This window comes from Mustela erminea, chromosome 6, assembly GCF_009829155.1.
Source record: "Mustela erminea isolate mMusErm1 chromosome 6, mMusErm1.Pri, whole genome shotgun sequence".
NCBI classification, from domain to species: domain Eukaryota; kingdom Metazoa; phylum Chordata; class Mammalia; order Carnivora; family Mustelidae; genus Mustela; species Mustela erminea.
The window spans coordinates 122,992,670-123,019,338 of NC_045619.1; the positions used below are offsets into that span (position 1 = coordinate 122,992,670).

At 36.0% G+C, this 26,669-nt stretch overlaps 1 protein-coding gene across 1 annotated transcript in view; it reads left to right on the plus strand.

Moving 5' to 3' along the window:
• The first annotated feature begins 815 nt into the window (after positions 1 to 815).
• MALRD1 (MAM and LDL receptor class A domain containing 1) overlaps positions 816 to 26,669 on the plus strand; it is a 763,833-nt gene continuing 737,979 nt past the window's right edge. Inside the window, exons 1-2 of the mRNA XM_032349560.1 lie at positions 816 to 1,014; positions 20,705 to 20,845. Of these exons, the coding sequence (XP_032205451.1) occupies positions 816 to 1,014; positions 20,705 to 20,845 (340 nt within the window). The remainder of the gene's footprint in view (positions 1,015 to 20,704; positions 20,846 to 26,669) is intronic.

The window sequence follows — 26,669 nt, forward strand, 5'->3', positions numbered from 1 at the left end:
TAATTTGTAAAACAATGACCTCCAATATCGCTTCAACTTTTAAAATCCTGTAGTTCTTGGGTACCGGGGTGGCTCAGTCAGTTAATTGTCTCCCTTTGGCTCAGATCATGATCCCAGGATCCTGGGATTGAGCCCATGACAGGCTTCCTGCTGAGCAGGTAGTCTGCTTATCCAAATTCCTCCCCCACCATCTCCCACTCCTGCTCTCTCTCTCTCTGAAATAAAGTCTTAAAAAAGCCTGTGATACTCAATTTATCTAAACAAGCAATACAAGGTTTCTATTCGATTAACTAAGGCTTCACATTTTGAGCTAACAGAGAAATTCTAATAATTGGGCCTGAAATATTTGAATAAGTTTTAGCCGCCACAATGGTGTTCTAAATTATATGAATGTGATGATGTGAGCACAGGAATTAATACAGAACATTGCTATAACGTTACTTAGTACTTTACTGTGGTCTTCCCCCTGGCCCCCTGCCTCATTTATGTACCTGCCCTTTGTTTCTTAAAATTTTCTTTCAGGAGATAGCATGATCATAAAGGCTTACATTGTTTAAATATGGTATGCACAGGGCAATAAATATCCACATCTAGCTAGATACAGAAATGGTGCAATTGCTCAAGTTAAATATTTTCTAAAGACACTCCTCTGAAAGAGTAAATGAATTGCTCTGGGAGTCATTTGTTACAGTTGTATGAGTATCCGATCTTAAGAGACAATCCTGGAAAAGAAAGAGTAGAGAAAAGAGAAAGGATGTTTCTAATTATAGCTTCACCTATTATCACCTCCTGATCTTCCAGAGACCTGTCAAGTGATGCTCTTCTTCTTGGCCAAAATGTTAGCATTCCCAAGGAATGAAGAATTTTGTTTCCTTTGGATTGCTTGTGCTTTCATCTCCGCATGGGTTCAGCAAGGAACGGAAGCTTTTCGGTGTGGCAACGGATTGTCCTTGCCTCCTGACAACGTGTGTGACTTCACGGATCAGTGTGGGGACAAGAGTGATGAACAGCAATGTAAGTGCCTTTCTGCTCCTTTGCACAGTTTCGAGTCCCTGGACACCTTCAAACCAGGGGCCGACAGGCAGCCCAGGGAGATTTGACTAGGTACCTGGCCCTAGTTTCATTTATATGCCTTTAGTGTAAATCGGAAAGTAAAATATACTTTTCAATAAGGAGGTGGGTTCATAGACTAAAATTCCTCTCATGAAACTATATCACATTGCTAAGCTTCTAACGGAAGGGAATGTATTCTAAACTAGTTTTAACTGATTATAAAAAAGGAAGTGATATGCAGTCATGTAGCTTTTAATGTATCAGGGAAACAAAATTCCAAAGAAGCTCATGACTGAAGCTTTAAAATGCTGTGATGGAAATGATGAGCCTAAATCTGGCTTCAAGATGGAAATGTTTGAAACGACTTTTAGGTTGCATGAGTAGATTTGATTTTTGCTTATAGGACACTACCTCCCAATGAGTTGGTACTAACTGCACACGGAGTACAGCCTGGGCTTGAATCCTTTGATTCTGGGGTGCTGGAAACAGCTTAGGAGAGGGCAGGACCTAGATTTGGATCCTGCATAAACTATGTACCATTTGTGTGATCTTGACCCTCTATCTCATTACAAGAGGTTGTAAAGTGAGATAAATTGACTTTCAGCAGCAGGAAAATGCTCCATTGCTAACTGGTATCATATGAAAAAGGAAACTGTTCACCAAGGCAAGATATGGATAAAGACCAGTGTGTTTCTATCATTTCTCTTGCAATCCGACATCCCGAAGGAACACTGCATTTCACTAGTGGAATGAGGGCGATCACCTTTCACAGACGACATTTTCATACAATTAAGAGAGTTCATTGTTGGTTCATAGTAACTGCTGGTTCAGTTATTGGGAGGCACTAATTCTAGTAGTTTAGAGCACCTTACACATATTTTCTAGTTTTTGTTCAGATGCTATATTAATTCATGTTTATGGAATTTTTCATTTTCTTCTACTAGAATAAGTTTCTACATGTTCAGTTGTGCTATTGTTGCTAGGTTTCCATATCTTCATTTTTGCTATTGTTGCTTAGTTTCTATATATTCAGTTTTGCTATTGTTGGACTTCTACTTACGTAGTCAGTTGTCGTTGGAGTTGAACAAGAACAGTGAATAGCGAAAAATCTCTTCTCTGCAGAAGAAAACAAGCTATTGATTTGTTTCCCATAGTTTGGGACAGCGATCATGCCGTTAGTAACTGTTAAATACAAAATGCCACCGAAGACAAGGGTTCATTTATATTTGTCCAATTTGCCCAGAGAGGCTGAATGTGGGTGTGCTGCCCTTTCTCTCATCTGTCTGGGAAAACCTTTCCTGTTCTTTGGTGAGCAGCAAAGAGGAACCACTTGGCTGGTTTGACAAGAAGTGCAAAGTCCCTTCCCTTATTAATCTCTGTGAAGCTGCCTTTCGCACGCTTGCTGTGATAACGTGCATGGTCCTGCTTCGGGGAAAAGGTTAATGTGAAAGAAGGGGAAAGCTGCCGAGTGCAAAAGGTCTGGGCTGCGTGAAAAATTCTAATACCTCGCGGCCGTGGAGAGAAACGAAGGAACAGATCTGTCGAATAAACAGATTTCATTTTAAATGTTACATTAGGAGATCACCTTTTGGCTTATTTTTCATTTTCGTTCCTGAGAACTTTCCACTTTGGTATTTTATTTAAAATTGGACTATAACCTTGTCGATAAAAACTGAGAATCACTATGAAGGGTGAGTTGCTTTTGTACACCACAGGAGGGGGAAAATATTGGGGAGGAATAATGATGGCAAGCGATTTTTCTCATAAAAATTTGTGACGCTCAAACTTATAGATGAGACTTCTTTTAAAAAAAAAAGTTAACTTTTTAATGATGTTAAAATAGGCCCTTTTTGAAAAAAAAAATCAACCTGTGTCTCTTTTTAGCATCCAAATGGTGTGACCTTTAAAGAAATAGATTACTATGTTGACTTTTTGTAATGAAATTGGCCTAGTTGTAGTTGAATTTCAGATGCAACTGATTCTATTAATAAGATATGATGGACCTCCTTTTCAGAATACTGGAATCTTTTTTTTTTTTTAACTCAGATTTTTTTTTAACATTTTACTTATTCATTTGACGGAGATCACAAGTAGTCAGAGAGGCAGGCAGAGAGAGAGAAGAGGAAGCAGGCTCCCTGCTGAGCAGAGAGCCCAATGAGGGGCTCAATCCCAGGACCCTGGGATCATGACCTCAGCTGAACGCAGAGGCTTTAACCCACTGCGCCACCCAGGTGCCCCTCAGATTTTTTTTAAAGATGAGAGTTTTAAAAAGACAGTCTTCACAATGAAATAAATTCTAGTATACAAGATTGAGCATTTAATATATAATGATTAAGGAAAATAATTTTTTAGGTATCACAACTGTTTGGTTCTTGTGTTGACAAGAGCCCCTCTCCAATATAATTTACTGATATCCTGAGACAGGGAAATAAATGTTATAGTCCTGGGTATCTTTTTAAAAAATCATGTTCTCAACATTACATTGCTTCCATGCTGATCCCCATTGCCCATCATTCTCTTTGATTTATATTTGTTCATTTTAATATCGGAACCCTTATGTCAAATACAGAGAGAATCTAACTTCTCTCCTAGCAATTTCTCAAAATTATTTGATATACAAAGTCTTGACTGTTATATTTTTACTTAACAATAAAGAAAGGAGCCTTGCTTATATTGCAACCATTCAAAGGCAAGTCAACCAGAAGATTATAAACTACTATTGATAAGTGTTGAGCTATATCTCATGAAATGGATCCTCACTGTTGATGTGTCGCCGGAAAATAAATATTCTTAGATAATTACTTTTGCATACCTGAAGTCAGTATTAAAATTAACTGTTTCATGCATTCACTTTTAGAGCTAACTCGTGACTCAAATGAAAAAGATATATTCCGTTAAATTGACATTTTTCTCTCCTATCTACCTGTCACACTTAAGAAGTTTCCATTTGGTCTAGTGTTTTTACAAGGAGATAGGAATCTATTTATATACTTTGATTTGAAGGAATACATCATAAGAGTTGGGGTTTTACCTTATTTCTTTTGCAAACTTTTTGGATTTAGGAAGAAGAAATTTATTCAAAAGGTTTTTACTTCATATAAATCTAAATTTATATGTAAAAAATATAAAAATTACCTTAGAGGTACAGTCTCAAAATTTGAGAGATGACAGTGTTTAATCAGGTGATGTTTAAGTACAAATGTTATTTCTTTAATAGGATGACATGTCAACTACTTTTAAAAAGTAGTTCATTTAAGGACCGCCTGAGTGGCTCAGTGGGTTAAGCCTCTGCCTTCAGCTCAGGTCATGATCTCAGTCAGGATCTTGGGATTGAGCCCTGCACCTGGGCTCTCTGCTCAGCAGGGAACCTGCTTCCCCCGCCCACCGCACCCCTGCCTGCCTCTCTCCCTACTTATGATCTCTCTCTCTGTCAAATAAATAAGTAAAATAATACAAAAAAGTTGTTCATTTAAGTACGAAGTTAAAGAATTAATGAATGAAATATGAGATTTCATGTACAATGTTTATCTTACTACTATAATGTATGCAAAATGTTTGACATATATTTTCATGAAACAACTAAAATTCTAAGCAAAGTGTGTTAGTTTGAGCTCTTATAACAAATACCATAAACCGGGTGGCCCAAACAAAAATAACATTTAATTCTCATAGTTCTGGAGGGCGAGAAGTCTAGGATCAAAGTACTGGCAGATTTGGTGTTTGATGAGGGCCCTTCTCCTGGTTTGCAGATAGCTGTTGGGTTTTTTTTTTTTTTTAAGTTTTATTTATTTATTTGAGAGAGAGAGAGAGCACACACATGTGCAGAAAAGGGGAGCTGAGGGACAGAGGGAGAGGAAGAGAGAATTTCCCAAAGGCCCCACCTCCAAATATTTTAACACTGGGGATTAGAGATTTAACATATGAATTTTGAAGGGATGCAAATACTCAGTCCATAGCACAATAAAATTTAAAAAAATCTAATAATAAATATATAGAGCCTAGCTGAAGAAAAATTATAAAAAATTACTGATGTATGGAAGAAAGACTCATGACAAGACTATTTCCTAATGGTGTGCTTCAGTAGCGTAAATATGTATATTTTCCATGTTCATGAAATCAATCTCCTTAAATTCTATACAGGATAAATTTTGGAATTTATCTGGAAATCTGATAAAAGTGATTTTTAAGTTCATTCAGGAAAATGTGTGAGAATAGCTAGAATAGAGCAGTGGGGAAGAAAATGATTAATAATGGGGAATAACTTTTATTAGTAGGTTTGTAATGGGTATCATGTAAACTACTCCAACATTGTTAAAGTTCAAAATTAGAAAAGCATCTGATCACTAGAAATAATAATACTTCTATATATAAAAATATTAAGAAATATAACACAGTATCTATAATGTATTAAAAAATAATGGTGGCATTTGAAGTCAGTTCATAGTACTTCCTATAGGTCAAGCATTGTTGAGAAATTTCCATAGAGTATCTCATTTAATCTTTACCAAACATCAAAATAGTAAGAAATATTATTGTTCCCAATTTACAGCTTGGTAAAAAGAGGTTCACTGTCAAATAGATAAAGAATCTTAAAAAAAAAAAGAGGCTCAGATTAAGTAAATAAAAATGCCAAAGGACCCAGTTATTTAGTGGAGGAACTGGAATTCACAACCAGTTCTGTCTGATTCTGATTCTGGAACCCTTAATTCTTTTTTTTTTTTTTTTTTAAGATTCTATTTATTTATTTGAGAGGGAGCGAGAAAGAGAGAGTGGACACAGAAGCGGGTGGGGAGAAGCAACTCCCCAGTGAGCAGAGAGCCCAATATGGGGCTTAGTTCCAGGAGCTGGAGATCATGACCTAAGCCAAAGGCAGACACTTAATTGACTGAGCCACCCAGGTGCACCCTGGTACCCTTAATTCTAACCACATACAACACTAACTGTGTTTTTATTTGCAACCAATGAAGATGAGACAATTTTATGGAATAAATTTCTTATTTACTCCACACATCAAAATTTCCATAAGGTAAATGTTAAATGTAGAAGATAAAGCCATAGTCTTTATTATTCTTGATGATATGTTTTGAAGTCAGGAAAAATTTTGCTTTGAGGTGTAATAAATCCTCAAATATATATTTTTGAATATTGATATTGGGTAAATATTTGAACGAGGAAGGGCTGTTTTATGCATTACATGAAAGGAAGAATGTACAAAAATCAGTGAATTAGAATATAAAATAACAGTTTCAGTGTATCAAAAACATTGTAAATAAAAATGAAAGAGGAACAATGCTTTCAACCTATTTGACAAATAGTTCTCTTCCAGGTAAATATATCAAATAAAAGATGCATTCTCTCATAGAAATATGGGTAAAAGTCCTGAAAAGATAATTCACAAAACTTATAGAAAGGGAAAAATCACATGTGATGAAATGATCAACTTCACCGTCAGTCGTATATCATAGTCAAAACCCAAAAGCTCTCAATAATTTAAAAAATTAAATACACATAAATTACAAAAGAGAATGTCCATAGTGTGAAGGGTATGAAAAATGAACATTTTTTATATACTGTAGGCAGTGGTGTTAATAAACTCTTGCATTTTTGGTAGTATCTTTGAAGTTTGAATAAATATTTAAAAAAGTGATCATGCCCTTTGACTAGTAATTTCACTTTTAAGAGTTTATTCTAGGAAAACATTTAGAAAGAGTGCATGTTAAAAGTCTCATCACAACTTTATTTAAGATGGTGGAAATTGGAAAAATGTCATTTTATAATATTAGGTTAATGCTTAAATAAATTATGATGCATCTATACTATGGACATCTGTGCAGCCATCTGTCATAATTTTTGGTGCTGCTTAAAAGTGGGGGAAAGCTCATGATATATTGTCAAAAGAAAAATTATGATAACTGATCAATACATATACTTAAAAATAGAGTATGGCATTGCATATAAAATACTAGATAGAATAATGTGTAGGTGTTAGAACTACAAGTGACTTTTCTTTTTTGTGCATATTTATATTTCAACTTTTCCCAAATAACATCTGTTGTTTTTAAAATCAGAATAAAATGGAATTTTATTCTATTAGCTCCTCTACTGTGCTTATTGTAGAAATGAAAACAAAGTCATTTTATACATGTAGGCCATGTGATGCTGAACAGAACTCCTGTTCTCTTATTTGCCTTTTAACTTTTTCTCAAAACTCAACTGTGACATATGATTGACAGTGAAGTTGGAACACTTTGTCACCTGTGGTTCCCTTTCTGTAAGTTTTGTGAGTTGCCTTTTCAGGAATTTTGCCCATATTTCTATGAAAGAATGTATCTTATGTTTGATATATTTACCTGGAAGAGAACTATTTGTCAAATACATTGAAAGTATTGTTCCTCTTTTGTCTTATTTACAATGCTTTTGTTACATTGCAACTGTTATTTTATATATTCGAGTTTACTGATTTTTCTATTCCTTCTGCCTGGATATCACAGGCATAACTGCAGAGTTTACCAGAATATACAGTCACAGCTCCACTGTGGGCTCCACTGGGGGCTGCAAACAGTGAGATTATGAAGAATTATCTGCCCATTGGATGACGGGCATGAAGGAGGGCATGTGATGTGATGAGCACTGGATGTTGTAGGTAACTGATGAATTATCGAACTCTACATCTGAAACTAATGATGTACTATATTTTGGCCAATCAAATTTAAATTAAAATAAATAAATAAATAAGAAAAGTAGTAGAAGATTACAGCATTCCAGTTATGGAATGACAGGTCATGGGAATGAAAGGACAGCATAGGGACTATAATCAATGATACTGTAACAGCATTGTATGGTGACAGATGGTAGATACACTTGGGAGTGAAGTGTAATGTATCTGTTAAATCATAACCTTGTACACCTGAAACTAACGTAATGTTGTATGTCAACTATACTTAAAAAAAAAAAAACTAAAGAAAAAAGAATTATCTTAATTCTGAAAGTTGGAATTTGGGTCTGAATTTCTAGGTAAGCCCAGAGAAATCACCATTTTGGGGTGGTTGGATAAAATATTATGATGTGGTTTCAAAAGGTCCTCATTCTAGAATTGCAGTCCTTAAAATAAACAAAGAGGGTTTCAGATTCTAGATTCATAAGTCCTGTACAAAACACCTAAAATTCTCAAAGTCTTCAGTGTTTGCCTTTATGGCTGCTATCCTACCAGAGCTGCCAATAGTTTCATTAATATTCTGAAGGAGGTCATGGAAAAGCAAAATATTAACTTTTGAGGATGGGGAATTTACCTCATTCATCCCATATTCTAGAAGACTGATGGCACACAGAGTCAAAAAATGTTAGGTAGACTAGTTTACTAGGCTAGATCTGTCAACAGCACTATTTTTTTTCATCGTGGGATTTGATGCAACTACTCAGTCTTGCCATGTAGTCTGTTCTTGTTTTACTGATCAAGTGTGCATTGACATCATCCAAGAAGGACATTCAGAATACAAGTTCCCTTAAAAAGTTTCAAAGACACCTGGTGACATCAAATGGCAAACTGTTTCTTCCACAAGCAAAGTATCTTCTAAAGCCAGCATATAAACATGGCTAGAACTCCTGCAATTCTTTTCATCTTTTCTGTTTGTCAATAAACGCCATTTCTACGTGTGCAGGTTGACCCTAAAGGCTTGGCTAGGAATCTTGAGAGAAGACTTACATTGTTTGGTCAAAGTTACCAAATATATGAAGGCAAGAACCTTGAATCACAGCTATTAAATAAGTTTCCATCAACAAAAGTGGAAATAATATAATATGATGTTCTTTACAACCCAGAAAAAATTGTGATTTCCGGTGAATAAGTCTTGAGATGCTTGATAGGATTTGGAAGAAAAATTTAACTTATTTTGAAAGAAATTGAAAGCCTATTTAGGGAAGAAAAAAATATGAGAGGAATTTATTTGTGCCTGAATTAGTTTCTGTGATGCAAAATTTCTTCATGCAAGAATATATAACTTTCTGATAGATTCCCTGTATTCACCATTATAGAAACTACTGAAAAGCCCTAAGATATTTTGGCTAATCTGCTACTCTGGAATAGAAAATTATATGTAAACAGCTATGCAACATTTATTACTTGAGTGAATACTGCTGCAGACTAGAGTTAATGCTATGCCTTGTCAGTGTTTCTACAGAAATCACCAGACACAAGCACTCCTCTGAACTTCTTTGAAGGTTACTAATTGTGAAACAATGTTATAGTTAAAACATGGTTTGGAAATCTTTTTCTCATTGACTTAGATGCCTCAATGACTCAGTTGACAGTCTCAATGCCAGAGACAGTCTCAATGACCTGAGAATAAAGTTGACTGTATGACAAGAATCCATTGAAGATAATATTGGATAATTCTGGTGTGAGCCATAGAGTGCTAATTCCATTTGCTATCATGTAACTTTGTGAGTTAGGGTTTTTCCTGTTTCTGTCTGAATGAAAATATTAAAATTAATTCAGTGTGAAAGACAAATATTTCCTTGTAAAGATTAATTAATATTTTAACTTGCCAGGCCAAATAATAGCAGTCTTTCATTGAAATTTGAGTGTAATTAAATTTTACTTTTATTTAATTGGAATATTTTAAATTCATCTCATCCTTTGTAGGAACTGACCATTACTTTTTACATTAAGTGAGAGCAAAGATAATTTTTTGTGAATATGTTTTTATATGTTATCTACATGAAGGAAGTCATTCTCTAAATGGTAAAATGAATGGTATGTAAAATATTGTGGCTATGTAATAGATAGCTTTCCTCAAAAAGGGAAGGAGCTAAAACCACTTAAGAAATTTGGACTAAGATGCTGGCGAGGATGTGGAGAAAGGGGAACCCTCATACACTGTTGGTGGGAATGCAAGCTGGTGCAACCACTCTGGAAAACAGCATGGAGGTTCCTCAAAATGTTGAAAATAGAACTGCCCTATGACCCAGCAATTGCACTACTGGGTATTTACCCTAAAGATACAAACGTAGTGATCCAAAGGGGCACGTGCACCCGAATGTTTATAGCAGCAATGTCCCCAATAGCGAAACTATGGAAAGAACCTAGATGTCCATCAACAGATGAATGGATCAAGAAGATGTGGTATATATACACAATGGAATACTATGCAGCCATCAAAAGAAATGAAATCTTGCCATTTGCGACAACATGGATGGAACTAGAGCGTATCATGCTTAGTGAAATAAGTCAAGCAGAGGAAAACAACTATCATATGATCTCCCTGATATGAGGAAGTGGTGATGCAACATGGGGGCTTAAGTGGGTAGGAGAACAATCAATGAAACAAGTTGGGATTGGGAGGGAGACAAACCATAAGTGACTCTTAATCTCACAAAACAAACTGAGGGTTGCTGGGGGGAGGGGGGTTGGGAGAAGGGGGGTTGAGGTTATGGACATTGGGGAGGGTGTGTGCTATGGTGAGTGCTGTGAAGTGTGTAAACCTGGCGATTCACAGACCTGTACCCCTGGGGATAAAAATATATGTTTATAAAAAATAAAAAATTAAAAAAATATGTTTATAAAAAATTAAAAATTATTAAAAAAATAAATAATAAATAAAATTAAAAAAAAAGAAATTTGGACTAGAGGGAAATTACCTCAGCACAATAAAGGCTATATATGAAAACCCACAGATGACATCATATTGCCTGGTGAAAGACTGAAAGCTTTTCCTCTAAGATCTGGGACGAGACAAAGATGCCATCTTTCATCATTTCTATCAACATAGTACTGAAAGTCCCAGCCAGAGCATTTAGAGAAAAGTATTCAGACCGGAAATGAACAAGTGAAATCATCTGTTCACAGAAAATATGATCTTGATGTAGACAACTGTAAAGATTCTTTCCAAAAATCCTGTTAGAACAAATAAAAAAATTTAGCGAGGTGGCAGGATACAAAATCAACACCCCAAAATCAGTTGTGTTTCTGTACACTAGCAAAGAACAATCTGGAAAGGAAACTTTTAAAAAAATTCCATTTACAGTATCATCAAACAAAATAAAATACTTAGGAAACACCCCAATAGATACAGAAAAAGCACTTGACAAAATTCAGCATCCATTTATGATAAAAAAAAAACAAAACCTCTTAACAAAATGGTTATAGAGGGAATGTGCATCAACATAATAAAGGCCATATATGACACCCCCCCTCAGCTAACATCATACTCCATGGGGGAAAAATTGAAAACTTTCCTTCTAAAATCAGGAAAGCTTTTCCTCTAAGACAGTCTTCCCACCTTTGTTCAAAGTACTGCTGGAATTACTGGCCACGGCAATGAGGCAAGAAAAAGAAATAATAGCATCTAAGTTGGAAAGGAAGAACTAAGATTGTCACTGCTTGCAGATGACATGATGTTGTATTTGGAAAATTGTAAAGACTCCACCATTTAGAACTACTGCATGAATTCAGTAAAGTTTTAGAATACAAAATTAATACACAGAAATCTGTTGTGTTTCTACAAACTTATAAAAAACTATCAGAAAGAGAAATTAAGAAAATAGTCCAGGGGCGCCTGGGTGGCTCAGTGGGTTAAGCCGCTGCCTTCGGCTCAGGTCATGATCTCAGGGTCCTGGGATCGAGTCCCGCATCGGGCTCTCTGCTCAGCAGGGAGCCTGCTTCCTCCTCTCTCTCTCTGCCTGCCTCTCTGCCTACTTGTAATCTCTCTCTGTCAAATAAATAAATAAATAAAATCTTTAAAAAAAAAAAAAAAGAAAATAGTCCAGTTTGCAATTGCATCAAAAAGAATAAAATACCTAGGAATAACTTTAACAAAAGTGGTGGGAGACCTTCTCTGAAAATATAGTATAAAACACTGATGAAGAAATTGAAGGTGACTCAAATAAATAAAAAGATATATTATGTTCATGGATTAGAAGAATTAACATTGTTAAAATGTCCATACTACCCACAGTGATTTACAGACCAAGTGCAATCCTTATCAAAATACCATGGCATTTTTCACAGAACAAATTCTGTGGTATCACAGCTTCCAGATTTCAAACTATACTACAAAGCTATTATAACCACAGCAGTATGGTACAGACACAAAAACAGACACATAAATCAATGGAACAGAAAAGAGGGTCCAAAAATAAATGCACACTTATATGGTCGATTAGCATATGACAAAGAAGGCAAGTCTTTACAATGAGGAAAAGATAGTTTCTTCAATAGATGGTGTTGGAAAAATCGGGTTGCTATGTGCAAAAGAATGAAAATGGACCACTTTTGTATACCATATATAAAAATGAACCAAAATGGATTAAAGGCTAAATGTAAGACCTGAAACCAGAAAACTCCTAGAAGAAAACATAGGCAGAAAACTCTTTGACATGTCTTATAAATATAGATATATATTTTGGCTCTGTCTCCTTAGGCAGGGACAACAAAAGTAAAAATAAATAAATAAAACTACATCAAATGAAAAAACTTCTGCACTGTGAAGGAAACCATCAACATAATGAAAGAACAACTAACTGAATGGGAGAAGATATTCACAAATGATATATCTGTCAGGGGTTAACGTTCAAAATATTTGAAGAACTCATACAACACAATATCAAAAAACAAAGAAACATTTCAATTAAGAAATGGGCAGAGGTTCTGAATGAACATTTTTCCAAAGACATGCATTTAGACAATGGGTACATGGAAAGATGCCTGGCATCACTAATCATCAGGGAAATGCAAATCAAAACAACAATGGGATACCATCTCACACCTGTCAGAGTGGCTATTATTAAGATAATAAGTAAAAATGTTGGTGAGGATGTTTGGAAAAGGGAATCCTCTTACACTGTCGGTGGGAATATAAATTAGTAAAGTTACTGTGGACAACAGTATGGAAGTTCCTCAAAAAGCTAAAATTAGGACTATCAAATGATCCCAAATTCCACTTCTAGGTAATTATCTGAAGAAAATTAAAACACTAATTTGAACACCCCTGTGTTCACCACAACATAATTTACAATAGCCAAGATATGGAAGCCACCTATATCTAGCAATAGTTGAATGGATAAAAAGATGTGGTATATATATATACAATGAAATATTACAAGCCATGAAAAGGAATGAAATCTTGCCATTTGTGATAGCATGGGTAAACCATAGTATTATGCCAATTTAAAATAAATCAGACATAGAAAGACAAATACTATGTGATTTTACTTATATATGGAATCTAAAAAACAAAACAAATGAATAAACAAAACAGAAACAGAAATGGACTCATAGGTATAGATGACAAAGTGATGGTTTTCAGAGAGGAGAAGAATGGGAAGATAGATGAAATGTGTGAAGGGGATTAAGAGGTGTAGTCTTGGGGCGCCTGGGTGGCTCAGTGTGTTAAAGCCTCTGCCTCCAGCTCAGGTCATGGTCCCAGGGTCCTGGGATCAAGCCCCACATCAGGCTCTCTGCTCAGCAGGGAGCCTGCTTCCCCTTCTCTCTCTGCCCACCTCTCTGCCTACTTGTGATTTCTCTCTCTGTCAAATAAATAAATAAAATCTTTAAAAAAAAAAAAGAGGTGGTAGTCTTGGGAGGTGGGTGGGGGGTTGGAGTAACTGGGTGATGGACATTAAGGAGGGAACTTGATGTAATGAGCACTGGTTATATGCAACTGATGAATCACTAAACCCTACTCTGAAACTAATAATATACTATATGTATTTTTATTTAAATCTAATTTAAATAAAACTTGAATTTAAATTAAAAAAAGGTATGGTATTCCAGTTATAAAATAAACAAGACATAATGTAACATACTATGTTGGGTAGTATAGTCAATATATAATATTAGTCAATATGTAATATTTAGTCAGTATATAATATTAGCATATGTATAATTGACACATATAGTTAGTAATGTAAAAATTTTGTATGGTGACATATGACAACTAGGCTTATTGGGGTGATCATTTTGTAATGTACATAAATACTGAATAAATGTTATATATCTGAAACTAATATAATATTATTTGTAAATATTACTTCAATAAAAATACATTTCTTCTTCCTCTAAAAATTAAAACATAACCAAGGAGACTAAAGACATTACATAGAAAACTAAACATTGTTGCTGAAAGAAATTAAAGAAGACACAAGTAAATGAAAAGACATCTCATGTTCATGGATTGGAAGAATCAATATTGTTTAGATGTCAATATTACCAAAAGTGATGAACAGAGTCAATGTAATTCCTATCAAAATCCCAAGAATATTTTGTGCAGAAGTAGTACAATCCATTCTAGAATACATACGGGACCCCAAATAACCAAAACAATTTCAAAAAAGAACCAACCTCAAATAACCAAATAACCAAGGGACCCCAAATAACCAATTTCAAAAAAGAACCAACCTATAGCCCTTAGAGTTCCTGACTCAAAACTTATTACAAAGCTAAGGGTATTAAAAGAGTTTGGTATTGACATAAAGACAGACACATAAGCCAATGGAATGGAATACAGAGCCCAGAAATAAGCTTTCATATGTAGACAAATGATTTTTGACAAGGAAATTTATTTCTTGACCATTCATTGGAGAAAGAACAGCCTGCTCATCAAATAATGTTGTAAAAACTGTATATACATGCAAGAAAGATTAAAGTTGGATCCCTACCTTACACCACATACAAAATTAAGTCAGAATGGTTTGAAAATCTAAATGTAAGAGCTGAAACTATAAAACTCTTAGAAGAAAACACAAGTAAAATCTTAAGTAAAGTAAAATACTGGATCTTTCGGGATGAAATACTGGATTTTACTGGGTAAAATACTGGATTAAGTAAAATACTGGATTTAGCAATGGTTTCTGGAGGACACTGAAACCAGAGGTACCAAAAAACAAAACAAAACAAAACAAAACAAAAACCCTGGATAAATTAAAGTTAATAAAAAATGAACACTTTTTTTTGTTTTGTTTTGTTTTAATTAAATTTATTTCTTTTCAGCATAACAGTATTCATTATTTTTTCACCACACCCAGTGCTCCATGCAATCCATGCCCTCTATAATACCCACCACCTGGTACCCCAACCTCCCACCCCCCACCCTTTCAAACCCCTCAGATTATTTTTCAGAGTCCATAGTCTCTCATGGTTCACCTCCCCTTCCAATTTCCCCCAACTCCCTTCTCCTCTCTATCTCCCCATGTCCTCCATGCTATTTGTTATGCTTCACAAATAAGTGAAACCATATGATAATTGACTCTCTCTGCTTGACTTATTTCACTCAGCATAATCTCTTCCAGTCCCGTCCATGTTGCTACAAAGGTTGGGTATTCATCGTTTTTGATGGAGGCATAATACTCCATGGTGTATATGTACCACATCTTCCTTATCCATTTGTCCGTTGAAGGGCATCTTGGTTCTTTCCATAGTTTGTTGACCGTGGCCATGGCTGCTATAAACATTGGGGTACAGATGGCCCTTCTTTTCACGACATCTGTATCTTTGGGGTAAATACCCAGGAGTGCAATTGCAGGGTCATAGGGAAGTTCTATTTTTAATTTCTTTTTTTTTAATTTATTTTTATTTTTATTTTTATTTTTATTTTTTATTTATTTATTTATTTTTTTATTTCCAGCATAACAGTATTCATTATTTTTGCACCACACCCCGTGCTCCATGCAATCCGTGCCCTCTATAATACCCACCACCTGGTACCCCAACCTCCCACCCCCCGTCCCTTCAAAACCCTCAGATTGTTTTTCAGAGTCCATAGTCTCTCATGGTTCACCTCCCCTTCCAATTTCCCCCAACTCCCTTCTCCACTCTAAGTCCCCATGTCCTCCATGCTATTTGTTATGCTCCACAAATAAGTGAAACCATATGATAATTGACTCTCTCTGCTTGACTTATTTCACTCAGCATAATCTCTTCCAGTCCCGTCCATGTTGCTACAAAAGTTGGGTATTCATCCTTTCTGATGGAGGCATAATACTCTATCCCCAGGGGTACAGGTCTGTGAATCACCAGGTTTACACACTTCACAGCACTCACCAAAGCACATACCCTCCCCAATGTCCATAATCCCACCCCCTTCTCCCAAACCCCCTCCCCCCAGCAACCCTCAGTTTGTTTTGTGAGATTAAAAGTCACTTATGGTTTGTCTCCCTCCCAATCCCATCTTGTTTCAAAAAATGAACACTTTTGCATATCAAAGGACACAATCAGAAGAGAAAGGGAATCCACTGAATAAGAGAAACTACTTGCACATCACATATCTGATATGAGGTTAGATTGATACACAGAACATATAAAGAACTCTCACAATTCAACAAAAACAACCTGATTTAAAAATGGACAAAGGACCTGAATAGATATTTCTCTAAAGATGATACACAAATATGAGCAAGGACATGAAAAGATGTTCAACATCTCTGATCATTAGGGATAGGCAAATCAAAACCAAAATGAGATAGCACCTCATCCTCATTAGGATGGCTTTTATAAGCAAGCAAAACTCCAGGAAATAATAAGTGTTGGCAAAGATGTTGAAATATTGGAGCACTGGCGCCATGTGCTGGGAATGTAAAATCTTTTAGCTTTTCTGTGGAATAGCATGGCAGTTCGTCAAATAATTAAAAATGGAATTATCACATGACACAACAATTCTACATCTGGAGCTACATCCAAAAGAAATGACAACAGGAAGGCTAAGAGATACTTGTATGCCAGTGTTCATAATAGCATTATTCCTAATATCAAATGGTGGGAGCAACCCAAATGTCCTTTCAGAAGATGAATGGGTAAACAAAAGGTGGTATATACACGCAACGGAATATTATTCAGTTTCAAAAGGGAAACAAATTCTGACATATGCTGCCACATGGATGAACCTTGAGGACATAATACTAAGTGAAATAAGCAAGTCACAAAAGGACAAGCACTGTGATTCCACTTACAGTAGGTATATCAAGTAGTCAAATCCATAGGGACAGAAAAGAATGGGGGGTTAGGGATAGGAGAGAATGGGAAGTTAGAGTTTAATGGAGTTTCAGTTGGAAAAAAACAAAAAATTCTGGGGTTAGATGGGGGTAATGGTTGCATGACAACGTGAATGTACTTAATACCAGAGAACAGTACACTTAAAAATGGTTAAAAGATAAATTTTATGTCGTGTAGTATTTTGTCACAATTTTTCAGAAAGAGCAGGACTCATCATTAAGACTACAACTGGGCCTCATGGATCTTTTAAGAGGAAGAGAGAAATGCATTATTACTATAGGCCCAGGCAAAATTGTAATATAAATGGTTTGCTTTTAATATCTTCTGCCTCGCCCTTTTTAGACTTTCCTAATTCTTATATTTTCTATGTCTTCTAAGAACTTTATATTGTGATCCATACCATACCTAATTCTGAGTTCTGTACCAATTTTTTTCACCATTACCAGTATTTAAAAGTTTATTCTATTCCTACCCATTTTCTCAGAAGTATGCCCTAAGTTAACCATCACCTGGGGATATAATTTGATGCTTTTCTTCCCATGAAGGTGTTAATGATTGAATCTAAGAAGAACTCTTCAGTGAATTTTAAATGAGAGAGTCTGGCACTGTGGAAGACATTTTGGGGGTAACTGGGCCTTCTGAGCAACCTCAGATGACAACATGGAAACACTCTCCCTCTTTGAGTACAGTACATCCCACCTTTGGGATCACAAAATTGGAAAAATGAGTTCCACACATCAAAAAGCCCACGAACGTGGATTCTACTGATAAATTTCTGCACACAGCTCCTCATTGTTTCCTATCTAGTCAAACTGTGGCCTTACTCAATACAATTTAGTGATGGCTGTGATAGCAGAACTCTTAACGCAGACAGATTTTAGCAAAGCAAATAGTTTCAGATTTGGATGTAGACGTGTGGCATATGGAATTAAGAGGCAAGTCAGCGACAGTGCAAGAAACATGGTTCAAAGGGTTTTAAAATACAGCACTCTGTAGGGGGAAAATAAATGGAAAATTTTCAGATGTGATTTTTGAATAATCTAGCAATTATTAGAAGTTTGTGGTTTTTACAAGAAATACTTGAAAATGTATGTTCATTAGATTCATTTTATAACAAAAAGAATCCCTGTTGAGATTTTCAGAAGCAAAAAATGTTCTATTTAGCTATTTTTCTAGCTTTAACACTTCCAGAAATCATTTTGATTATCTTTCTGTATTAAAAAGAACAAAACATTGTGAACGGAAGTCAACTAAGTAATTGTAATGCAAAGTGATCTTGGTATTTAAAAAATGTTTCACACTTATGTGAGAATATATGTATATTTCATACACATAATTGCTGAAATACGGTGATGAAAATAGTTTAGAATATTTTAGAATCACAAATAGATTGTTGTAAAAATTGCTAGGAACTGTAGGAAACTTGAAAATCTATTTGTGCAGATGCATGCATAACTAATTGAATGACATGTGCACATCTATACAAATAATTATATAATTTAGTTACTTTTTTTTTTTTTTTTTTTTTTTGTTCAGCCAGATTCTTTGGATCACAAGAGGTCCATGAGGTAAAAATTGGGATATTCCAGTTATTTTAAATATTTCAAAGACATTATGGTAATTGTAAATTTAGCCATGGTATGATTCCCAAACTAATCAACCTTTTTACCTTTTGAATAGAATGACATTAGTTCAGTCTGGAAATACTGGTTGCCTTGGGCAGACTAGCGATTCTGATAGACCTCTGACTCTAAGTTTTTGATCAAAATAGGAGAGTGCACTAATAATTAGGCCTCAGAACAGAGCTTTGAGTCCATGACCTGAAATCAGAAAGAGACCTGGGTTCTAATCTTAGCCTCAGCCCTCACTAGCTGTTCTATCTCAGACAAATTACTTCATGTCTGTAACACAGAGTTTAAGCTTCCTCACTTTAAAAAATATATATATATTTTAAAAATTTATTTATTTATTAGAGAGAGAGAGAGAGAGCATGAGGCGGTGGGGCAGAGGGAGAAACAGACTCCCCGTTGAGCAGGGATCCCAACATGGGGCTCGATCCTAGGACCCCAGGATCATGACCTCAGCCTAAGGCAGACAGTTAACCGATTGAGTCGCCCATGCCCCCAGCTTCTTCACTTTTAAAATGGAAAACAATGCCTGCCCCATACGGTTGTTGTAAGGAATAAATAAACAACCACAAGTAGAACGCCTAGCACAGAGCAAAGTACCTTGATAAATTGTAGCTATTAAGATTTTTGTTATTATAGAACAGAACTGGTCTATGAAATCTTTCAAAATAAGGATCTAGGAGAAAAATAAATGAAATAGACCATTGGTAATAAAGCGAGTTTACTTAATATTGTTTAAAAGTGATATTTCTAAATCAGCTTTCAGTACACAGATGTATGATCTCAAGAGCACGCATCCGATATATTATTGTTAAATAATATTTTGTCCAAAATATGCTTAAGTAAAAATTATGATTTCCCGACTGGGTTGCCAAACGCTGCCTAACTATTCACTGGCATATTTACTCCTGCAGTGGCTGATGCAACCAGTCAGGGCAAGAACAAATTCGTCGAAGGCAAACCTCCACAGTTGTTAAGAACTATAACCCAGCACGGGCTATTTGTGGTCCAGATAACCTGTTTTTTAGAGAGTGACATTCGCAGATGTTGGATAATGAAATGAAGCCCGACCTTGTGGTTATTGTGAACAGATAAATGTCCAAATCCTTCAGCTTCTGCCAAGCTGCTCAGATCACTTAAAGCTGGGGAAAAGATCAAAAGAGCGAGAAATTGCCATTGTGATAAAAGCACCAAGAATTCCAAGAACACTGATATTTAACAGGAAGGTGCCCTGTTTAATTGCAGGGATGCGTCACAGCCATGGCTGGCTGGTCTCCAGTGAGAGGGTCCTCGGTGTGCTCTGACCACACGGGAGATTCTGATATGCCTGGAAGCCTGGAATATCAAGGTGGAGCTGAAGATATAACCTGAATAATAATTCCTCATATTTTATGGTTCTAAGAGTTCTATTTTACATAAGTTACATCATTAGATTTTCATAGCAACCGTTTGAAGGGGAGAGTTGCCGGATGTCATTATTCCAATCTTACAAGGGAAGAAAAGGGCTTGCTATGGTTACGTGGTTTAGCAGGCACTCAGGTAACAGGAGACAAAACCAGGATTAGGTCCTCCGTCTCCTGACCTCACGTGGCCTTCTTTCTGTTTGACCACACTGTGTTTTCTTTCTTTCTTTTTTTTTTTTTTTTTAAGATTTTATTTATTTATTTGACAGAGATCACAAGTAGGCAGAGAGACACGCAGAGAGAGAGGGGGAAGCAGGCTCCCCACTTAGCAGAGAGCCTGATGCAGGACTCGATCCCATGACCGGAGCTAAAGGCAGAGGTTTAACCCACTGAGCCTCCCAGACCCCCCGACCACACTGGTTTTTGTGTGTGGCAATTTATTAGAATGTCATCTGCAAAAAAGCTTTGCATTAATAAAGTAGACATAAAATGTGAAAAATAGTCCTTATGTTATTATGTTAATCTATATTTGCCATTTGTTGCTAAGTTTTTTTTTTTTTTTTCCCCTCTTATTCCTGTCTGATTTCTTAAGAAGCCAGATGGGGTTTTGAAAGCTACTTTCTTTTTTCTCTCATTAGGCTCCAATTATGAAAGATGTGATTTCGAGAATGGGCTCTGTAGTATGGCACGAGACCAGAGTCTGCAGGTTGGTTGGACAAGGAGAACTGGGATGACTGGTGGCTCACCTCCATTTTATGATCACAGTGGCGACACGTCTGGTAAACACTTTGAATTTCTTTCTCGTCAAGTGGTTGATTATGGCAGTAGAATTTTGGCTGATATTTGGAAATCAATTATTATAATGCCTAATTTTATGCCTTCTTTAATCATTTTCAGGATGTTTATGATATAAAATATCACACTGGAGTCTCATAGTTGCATTCTTGGGACCCTGACAGTCTATCTATAGAATGATTGGATTTTCTAGCTGTTTTGACTCCTTATAGAAAATGGAAAGTTTATTATTATTTTTTAAGATTTATTTATTCATTTATTTGACAGAGATCACAAGTAGGCAGAGAGGCACACAGAGAGAGAGGGGGAAGCAGGCTCCCCACTTAGCAGAGAGCCCGACACGGGACTCCATCCCAGGACCCTGGGATCATGGCCTGAGCCAGAGGCAGAGGCTTTAACCCACTGAGCCACCCAGGCACCCTGGAAAATGGAAAATGTAACATGATAAAGCTACACAGGTTAATTCATCAAATTACGTTGCTTTTGGCTATACTGATTTCAGCTCTAACAACACTTGTTTTCTTAGGCTATCTAGGAAGCTCTAATGGACCTCTCATTAGCCTTTGAGGTGGCTCTGAAGCCAATCATTTATTGACTTCTTTACTTGATAATCGATGGACTTCATCCACTCACCATTTTGTACCAGGTGATTAAGATATTTTAGTGAGCAAAACTCAACTCTTTACCTTTCCTCATCTGATGGGCTTAAACATCACATGAAAAGAGGTAGTATATGGTGCAGCATAACTAATTGAAGGCTGGATTTTTTTTTTATAAAAGTGATGCTTCTCTCAAATAAAAACAACCTAATTTAAAATGCGAGTATTTTCCCTAGAGATAATTGAAAGCAAGCAAGATGTTCAGGTATCAGGTGTTTATTGTTTAGAAATGTTTGCATAAATACTTCATATGTAAATTGGAATCTTAGCTCCATCATTTCCTAGCTGTATGGTTTTGAGCAATTTATTTATTTTTTTTAAGATTTTATTTATTTGACAGAGATCACAAGTAGGCAGAGAGGCAGGCAGAGAGAGAGGAGGAAGCAGGCTCCCTGCTGAGGGGATGCCGCTGGATCCCAGGACCGCAGGGATCATGACCTGAGCCAAAGGTTAGAGGCTTTAACCCACTGAGCCACCCAGGCGCCCTGCAATTTACTTTTTTTAAGCCATGATCTTCTCAGCTCTGAGGGGGGAATGATGATACTTAATTCATAGGTAGTTGATGTAAAAGCTAAATGAGATATTGTGGATATAACTTGCCATAAAACATCTGACATTCAAGGAAAGTTGATATTTAGTACATTTCTGGATAATTTTGGTGTTCCTGACTCTAACTTCTAGGTAAGTGAACTGCAGTTTGTTATTTTGCTTGGCTTTGACAGCAAAAATACTTCTTAAAAGGACTTTTTGACAATTGTTAGGAATAAGCCAACCTTATCACAAACAAGGGATCAGCTTTTCAAGCAGGACCAATGACTTGCTGCAACACAGAAAATTTCTATGTGTGCAGTTACGCTACATGGTGATGATATTGAATCTGGTTCCTACCTTTTAGTTATTACAATACCTTGCAAATTGTTTGATTCTCTATATATCTATCTCTTTTAGAACCGCCCCACTGCTTCTTTCTTTTACTTAAAAACTTTCACAGCAGCCATTTACTTATCCTAGGCTTCGTCTTGGGCAGAATACCTGAAATTTTCTCCTTTTGTTGCATGTGGCTCTTTTTCTGTTCCTCTTGTATGCCCCCTCATCTTCAAGTTAGACAACCAGACTGTCATTGTGCTTCCTGCTTCCCACTCTCCTTCCTTTCTTTCTCTTCTCTCTCTTTCCTTTCTTTCTTCCTACTCGTTTCTCATTTTGTCATGCTGATTTTTTTTTGATAGCTGGTCAATAAATAAATGGGAGCAATTATATCAAAATTGAGATGTTTTATAGGCAGATATCACTGTAGCTGCATCACTTGGTTTGAGTTCCCATCCCTGACGTCAAACTAGATGGGTTTGAACCCCGGCACGTCAACCTGCTAGTTCCGTGGTCTCAGTTTCCTCATCTGTAAAGTGGGAATAATAATAAGACCAGCTTCATAGGGAGAACAGGGCAAAATATTGTCTGGCATAATTACTGAAGGCTGGTGATTTAATAATAGAGATGCATCTCTTGTAACTATAAGTAAATGTTTAAATATGAGTATTTCCCTAGATATAATTTTAAATAGGCAAATGTTTTGCCTTTAGATATTAGCTGTGAAAATGTTTATAGAAAAATCATCTTGTTGGAATCTTGTCTCCATTCAAAAATCCTTATTTCATGAGTATTAATAAAATTTTTGATTAACTTACTCTTGAAATAATTTGCTAGTGCTCCAACATAATATTTTCCATCATGTAATCAATGCCTTGAGAAGTTTTCAGAGCTAAGTTTGAAAATCTAAGAACATTAAAAACATGACTGTGTCAATATTTGAAGTCTACTAAAGCTTGGAGCAGAGTGATTAAAATATAATACTGATTTTTAAGAAGTATATAATATTACATTGAGATGAAATGATATTCCTACACTGCAAATACATCTTTGCAACAATGGTAAAACTTTATATTTTAAAAAAGAATGGAATATGAGTTTTTCTTGTAACTCTTATCAGACTATCAAGTTTTAAATAATTCTAGCGCTCAGGTGATACTAAAGAAGATATGTGAGGCTTTTAGAGTATGTAATTTATTATAAATCTAAAATGTATAGATTATCAAAGATAAAAAATAATGTATTTGAAAAGCTAATATTTCCATCTATATTTCCATCTTATTTTTCTCATTTGGTATTTAAAATCAGGTTTGAACGGAGGTATTAGAACTCTTGTTGTTTTTTTTTTTAAGATTTTATTTATTTATTTATTTGACAGAGAGAGAGAGATCACAAGTCGGCAGAGAGGCAGGCAGAGAGAGACGGAGAAGCAGGCTCCCCGCAGAGCAGAGAGCCCGATTCGGGGCTCGATCCCAGGTGTCTGAGATCATGACCTGAGCCAAAGGCAGAGGCTTTAACCCACTGAGCCACCCAGGTGCCCCAGAACTCTTGTTATTTTGACCAGTTATTGAATTAGATCTAAAATCCATGTATTATCATATGACAAACACAAATTATTAAACATCATCCAATATTTTAATTTTATTCTAGAAAGTGTGATAGTTTTAGCCTAAGACTGAAGGCCTTTCGCTGTTCTCTATGGCCACACCTGCACGACCCATTGCTGGGGCATTTCTTACAATTATTATTTTTTTAAATTTTGAGGTAAAGTCTGAGTTACATGAACACACCAATCATAAATGTACTATTTGATAAGTTCTGATAAATGCATTCACCTGTGCAACCTGAACATTATCTAGAACAAAATCTAGAACATTATCCTCACTCCAGAGAGTTCACTCTAGAACAAAATCTAGAACATTATTTTCGCTCCAGAGAGTTCACTCATACAACTTCCTAATCCATTCCTGCTCCCACCTTCCACTCCCAAGGGAATCACCATTTCAGTTTCTTCCTCCTTGGGTTTGTCTTGCCTGTTCTCAAACTTCATGTACATGAGCACATACAGTATATACGCCTGATGCAAGGCTTTGTTCACTTAGCATAATGCTGCAGATTCTTCCATGTTGTTGGCGTGTATCATGAGTTCTTTCCTTTTTATTGCTAAGTAGTGTAGAATTGGCTGAGTTTACCCATCCATTCTCCTATTGATGGATTTTTTCCCGTTATGGAATTTCATGAAGAAAACTGCTATAAACATTCCTATATAAATAAATCTTTTTGCCCTGAGATGCTGTGTCAATGAATGTCCAGTTTTATGAGAACTGCCAGAGCTTTTTCTAAGATGTCTATAATTTGTTTTGTTTAAGTGGAGGCTTAACTTGTTTAGACTCAAATGGAAAACTCTGTTTTGTTTGTTGTGGGCAGAAGTTCAGGTGTCGATTCAGTTCTTTTAAACTTTACTAGACGTGCCCCTTGCCTACACATGCATGTTTTGATTTTAGCCTGAGATCTGGGTGGTTTATTTATGGAACATAAGCCACCTCTTCTTCTTGAGCATTTACATTGCTTCATATATTATTATAGGATCTAGAGATATTAGAGTGAAGAACAAAGTTCTTTTACCCAGGGAATTCACCATCTAGTGATGGAGACATAAACCTTATACCTTTTTTATTCTATGAATCTGCATATATTTTCCTTCAAGGACCAGAGAGTAAATAATTTTAGCTTTTTAGATCACAGAGTTTATGTCCCTGCTACTCAACCCTGCCATTATGCAGTAGAAGTAGCCATAGACAATACATGAAGATTGAGCATGACTGTGTTACAATAAAACTTTATTAATGGACTCTAGAATTTATAATTCATATAATTTTCACATGTCAACAAATATTATTCTTTTGAAATTTTCAGCCATTTACACATGTAAAATCCCTCAGTTCTCAGGCCATACAAAATCAGGTGGCAGGTGGGATTTGTCTATGAGCCATGGTTTGCGGTCTCATGTTTGTTCAATAAACATTAATTGAGCATTTTTGCTTCTGACAATATGCACTGTTGGGGATACAGGAGTAAAGGATCAAATTCCTTTTCCAAGAACTAACAGATAAGTTATCTTGATTTTAGTGGTTATTGGTCACTTTTGTAGCTAACATAGGTCAGTATACCTGATGTATGCACTGATTCTGTGTAAAAATCAGCTTTATCATGCTGTTACTTCAACATCCATCTGAATTTTCTTTTTTTAAAATATTTTATTTATTTATTTATTTGACAGACAGATCACAAGTAGGCAGAGAGGCAGGCAGAGAGAGAGGAGGAAGCAGGCTCCCCATTGAGCAGAGAGCCCGATGGAGAGCTCGATTCCAGGACCCTGGATCATGACCTGAGCTGAAGGCAGAGGCTTTAATCCACTGAGCCACCCAGGCTCAGTGGCTCCATCTGAATTTTCGATGAAGGAGAAGACTATGATAGTAGGTCAGCTTGGGTCTTACAATAAAAATACAGGTAGGCAAGGTTTGTATTTGTGAAATGAAATTCAGTATATTGTCCCATTTGTGCCATTTTCAATACTTTAGTAAAAAAATAATTAAATGTGAAAATTTTCTTTTATATATTTACATGCATGTGTTTATATATGGTGGCGACAATTGTGAATTTCAGTTCAAAAGCTTTTATTAACCCCAATGTGTGTAAGGCATCACAATGTGTGCTATGAATATAATAAAGACTGTTACGATATATGCTGCATATGATATGATAGGATCTCTTTGAAAAGCACGCTTGACAATAACACAATGAATTATAATATGCGGAAATTTTTTAAAGTGCTATGACATTAGTCAGAGCATACTGCTCTGTGGATATAGGCAAATTCTGACACTGGAAGAAGCCCACTCCAGATGGAAACTGATGTCATCACTTTGAGACAAGACTTGAGAATGGACTTGAAAGATGAGTGGTATTTCAATGGGCAGGGAAGTGAGAGACATCATATTTGAGACTAAAAGAACCACATAAGTACGCTGTAGAGATACCTGGTGTGCTCAGACAGTGAAATACCAGTCTGCTCTGAGGATGTTGTCTTTGGAAATGAAGATTAGGCCAAATGTGTCTTTGGGAATGTCAAGATTTATGTCAGCCAAAGGTTACTGATTTTATTCATCAGGACCATTGCCTTCTCTCTTTTCCCTCCTCCTTCTGCAGAAAACACATGTGACAAATTCTCATGGTGAAAATGTTCAACATATGAGCCACAGAAGGGAACATGCATACCTGACAA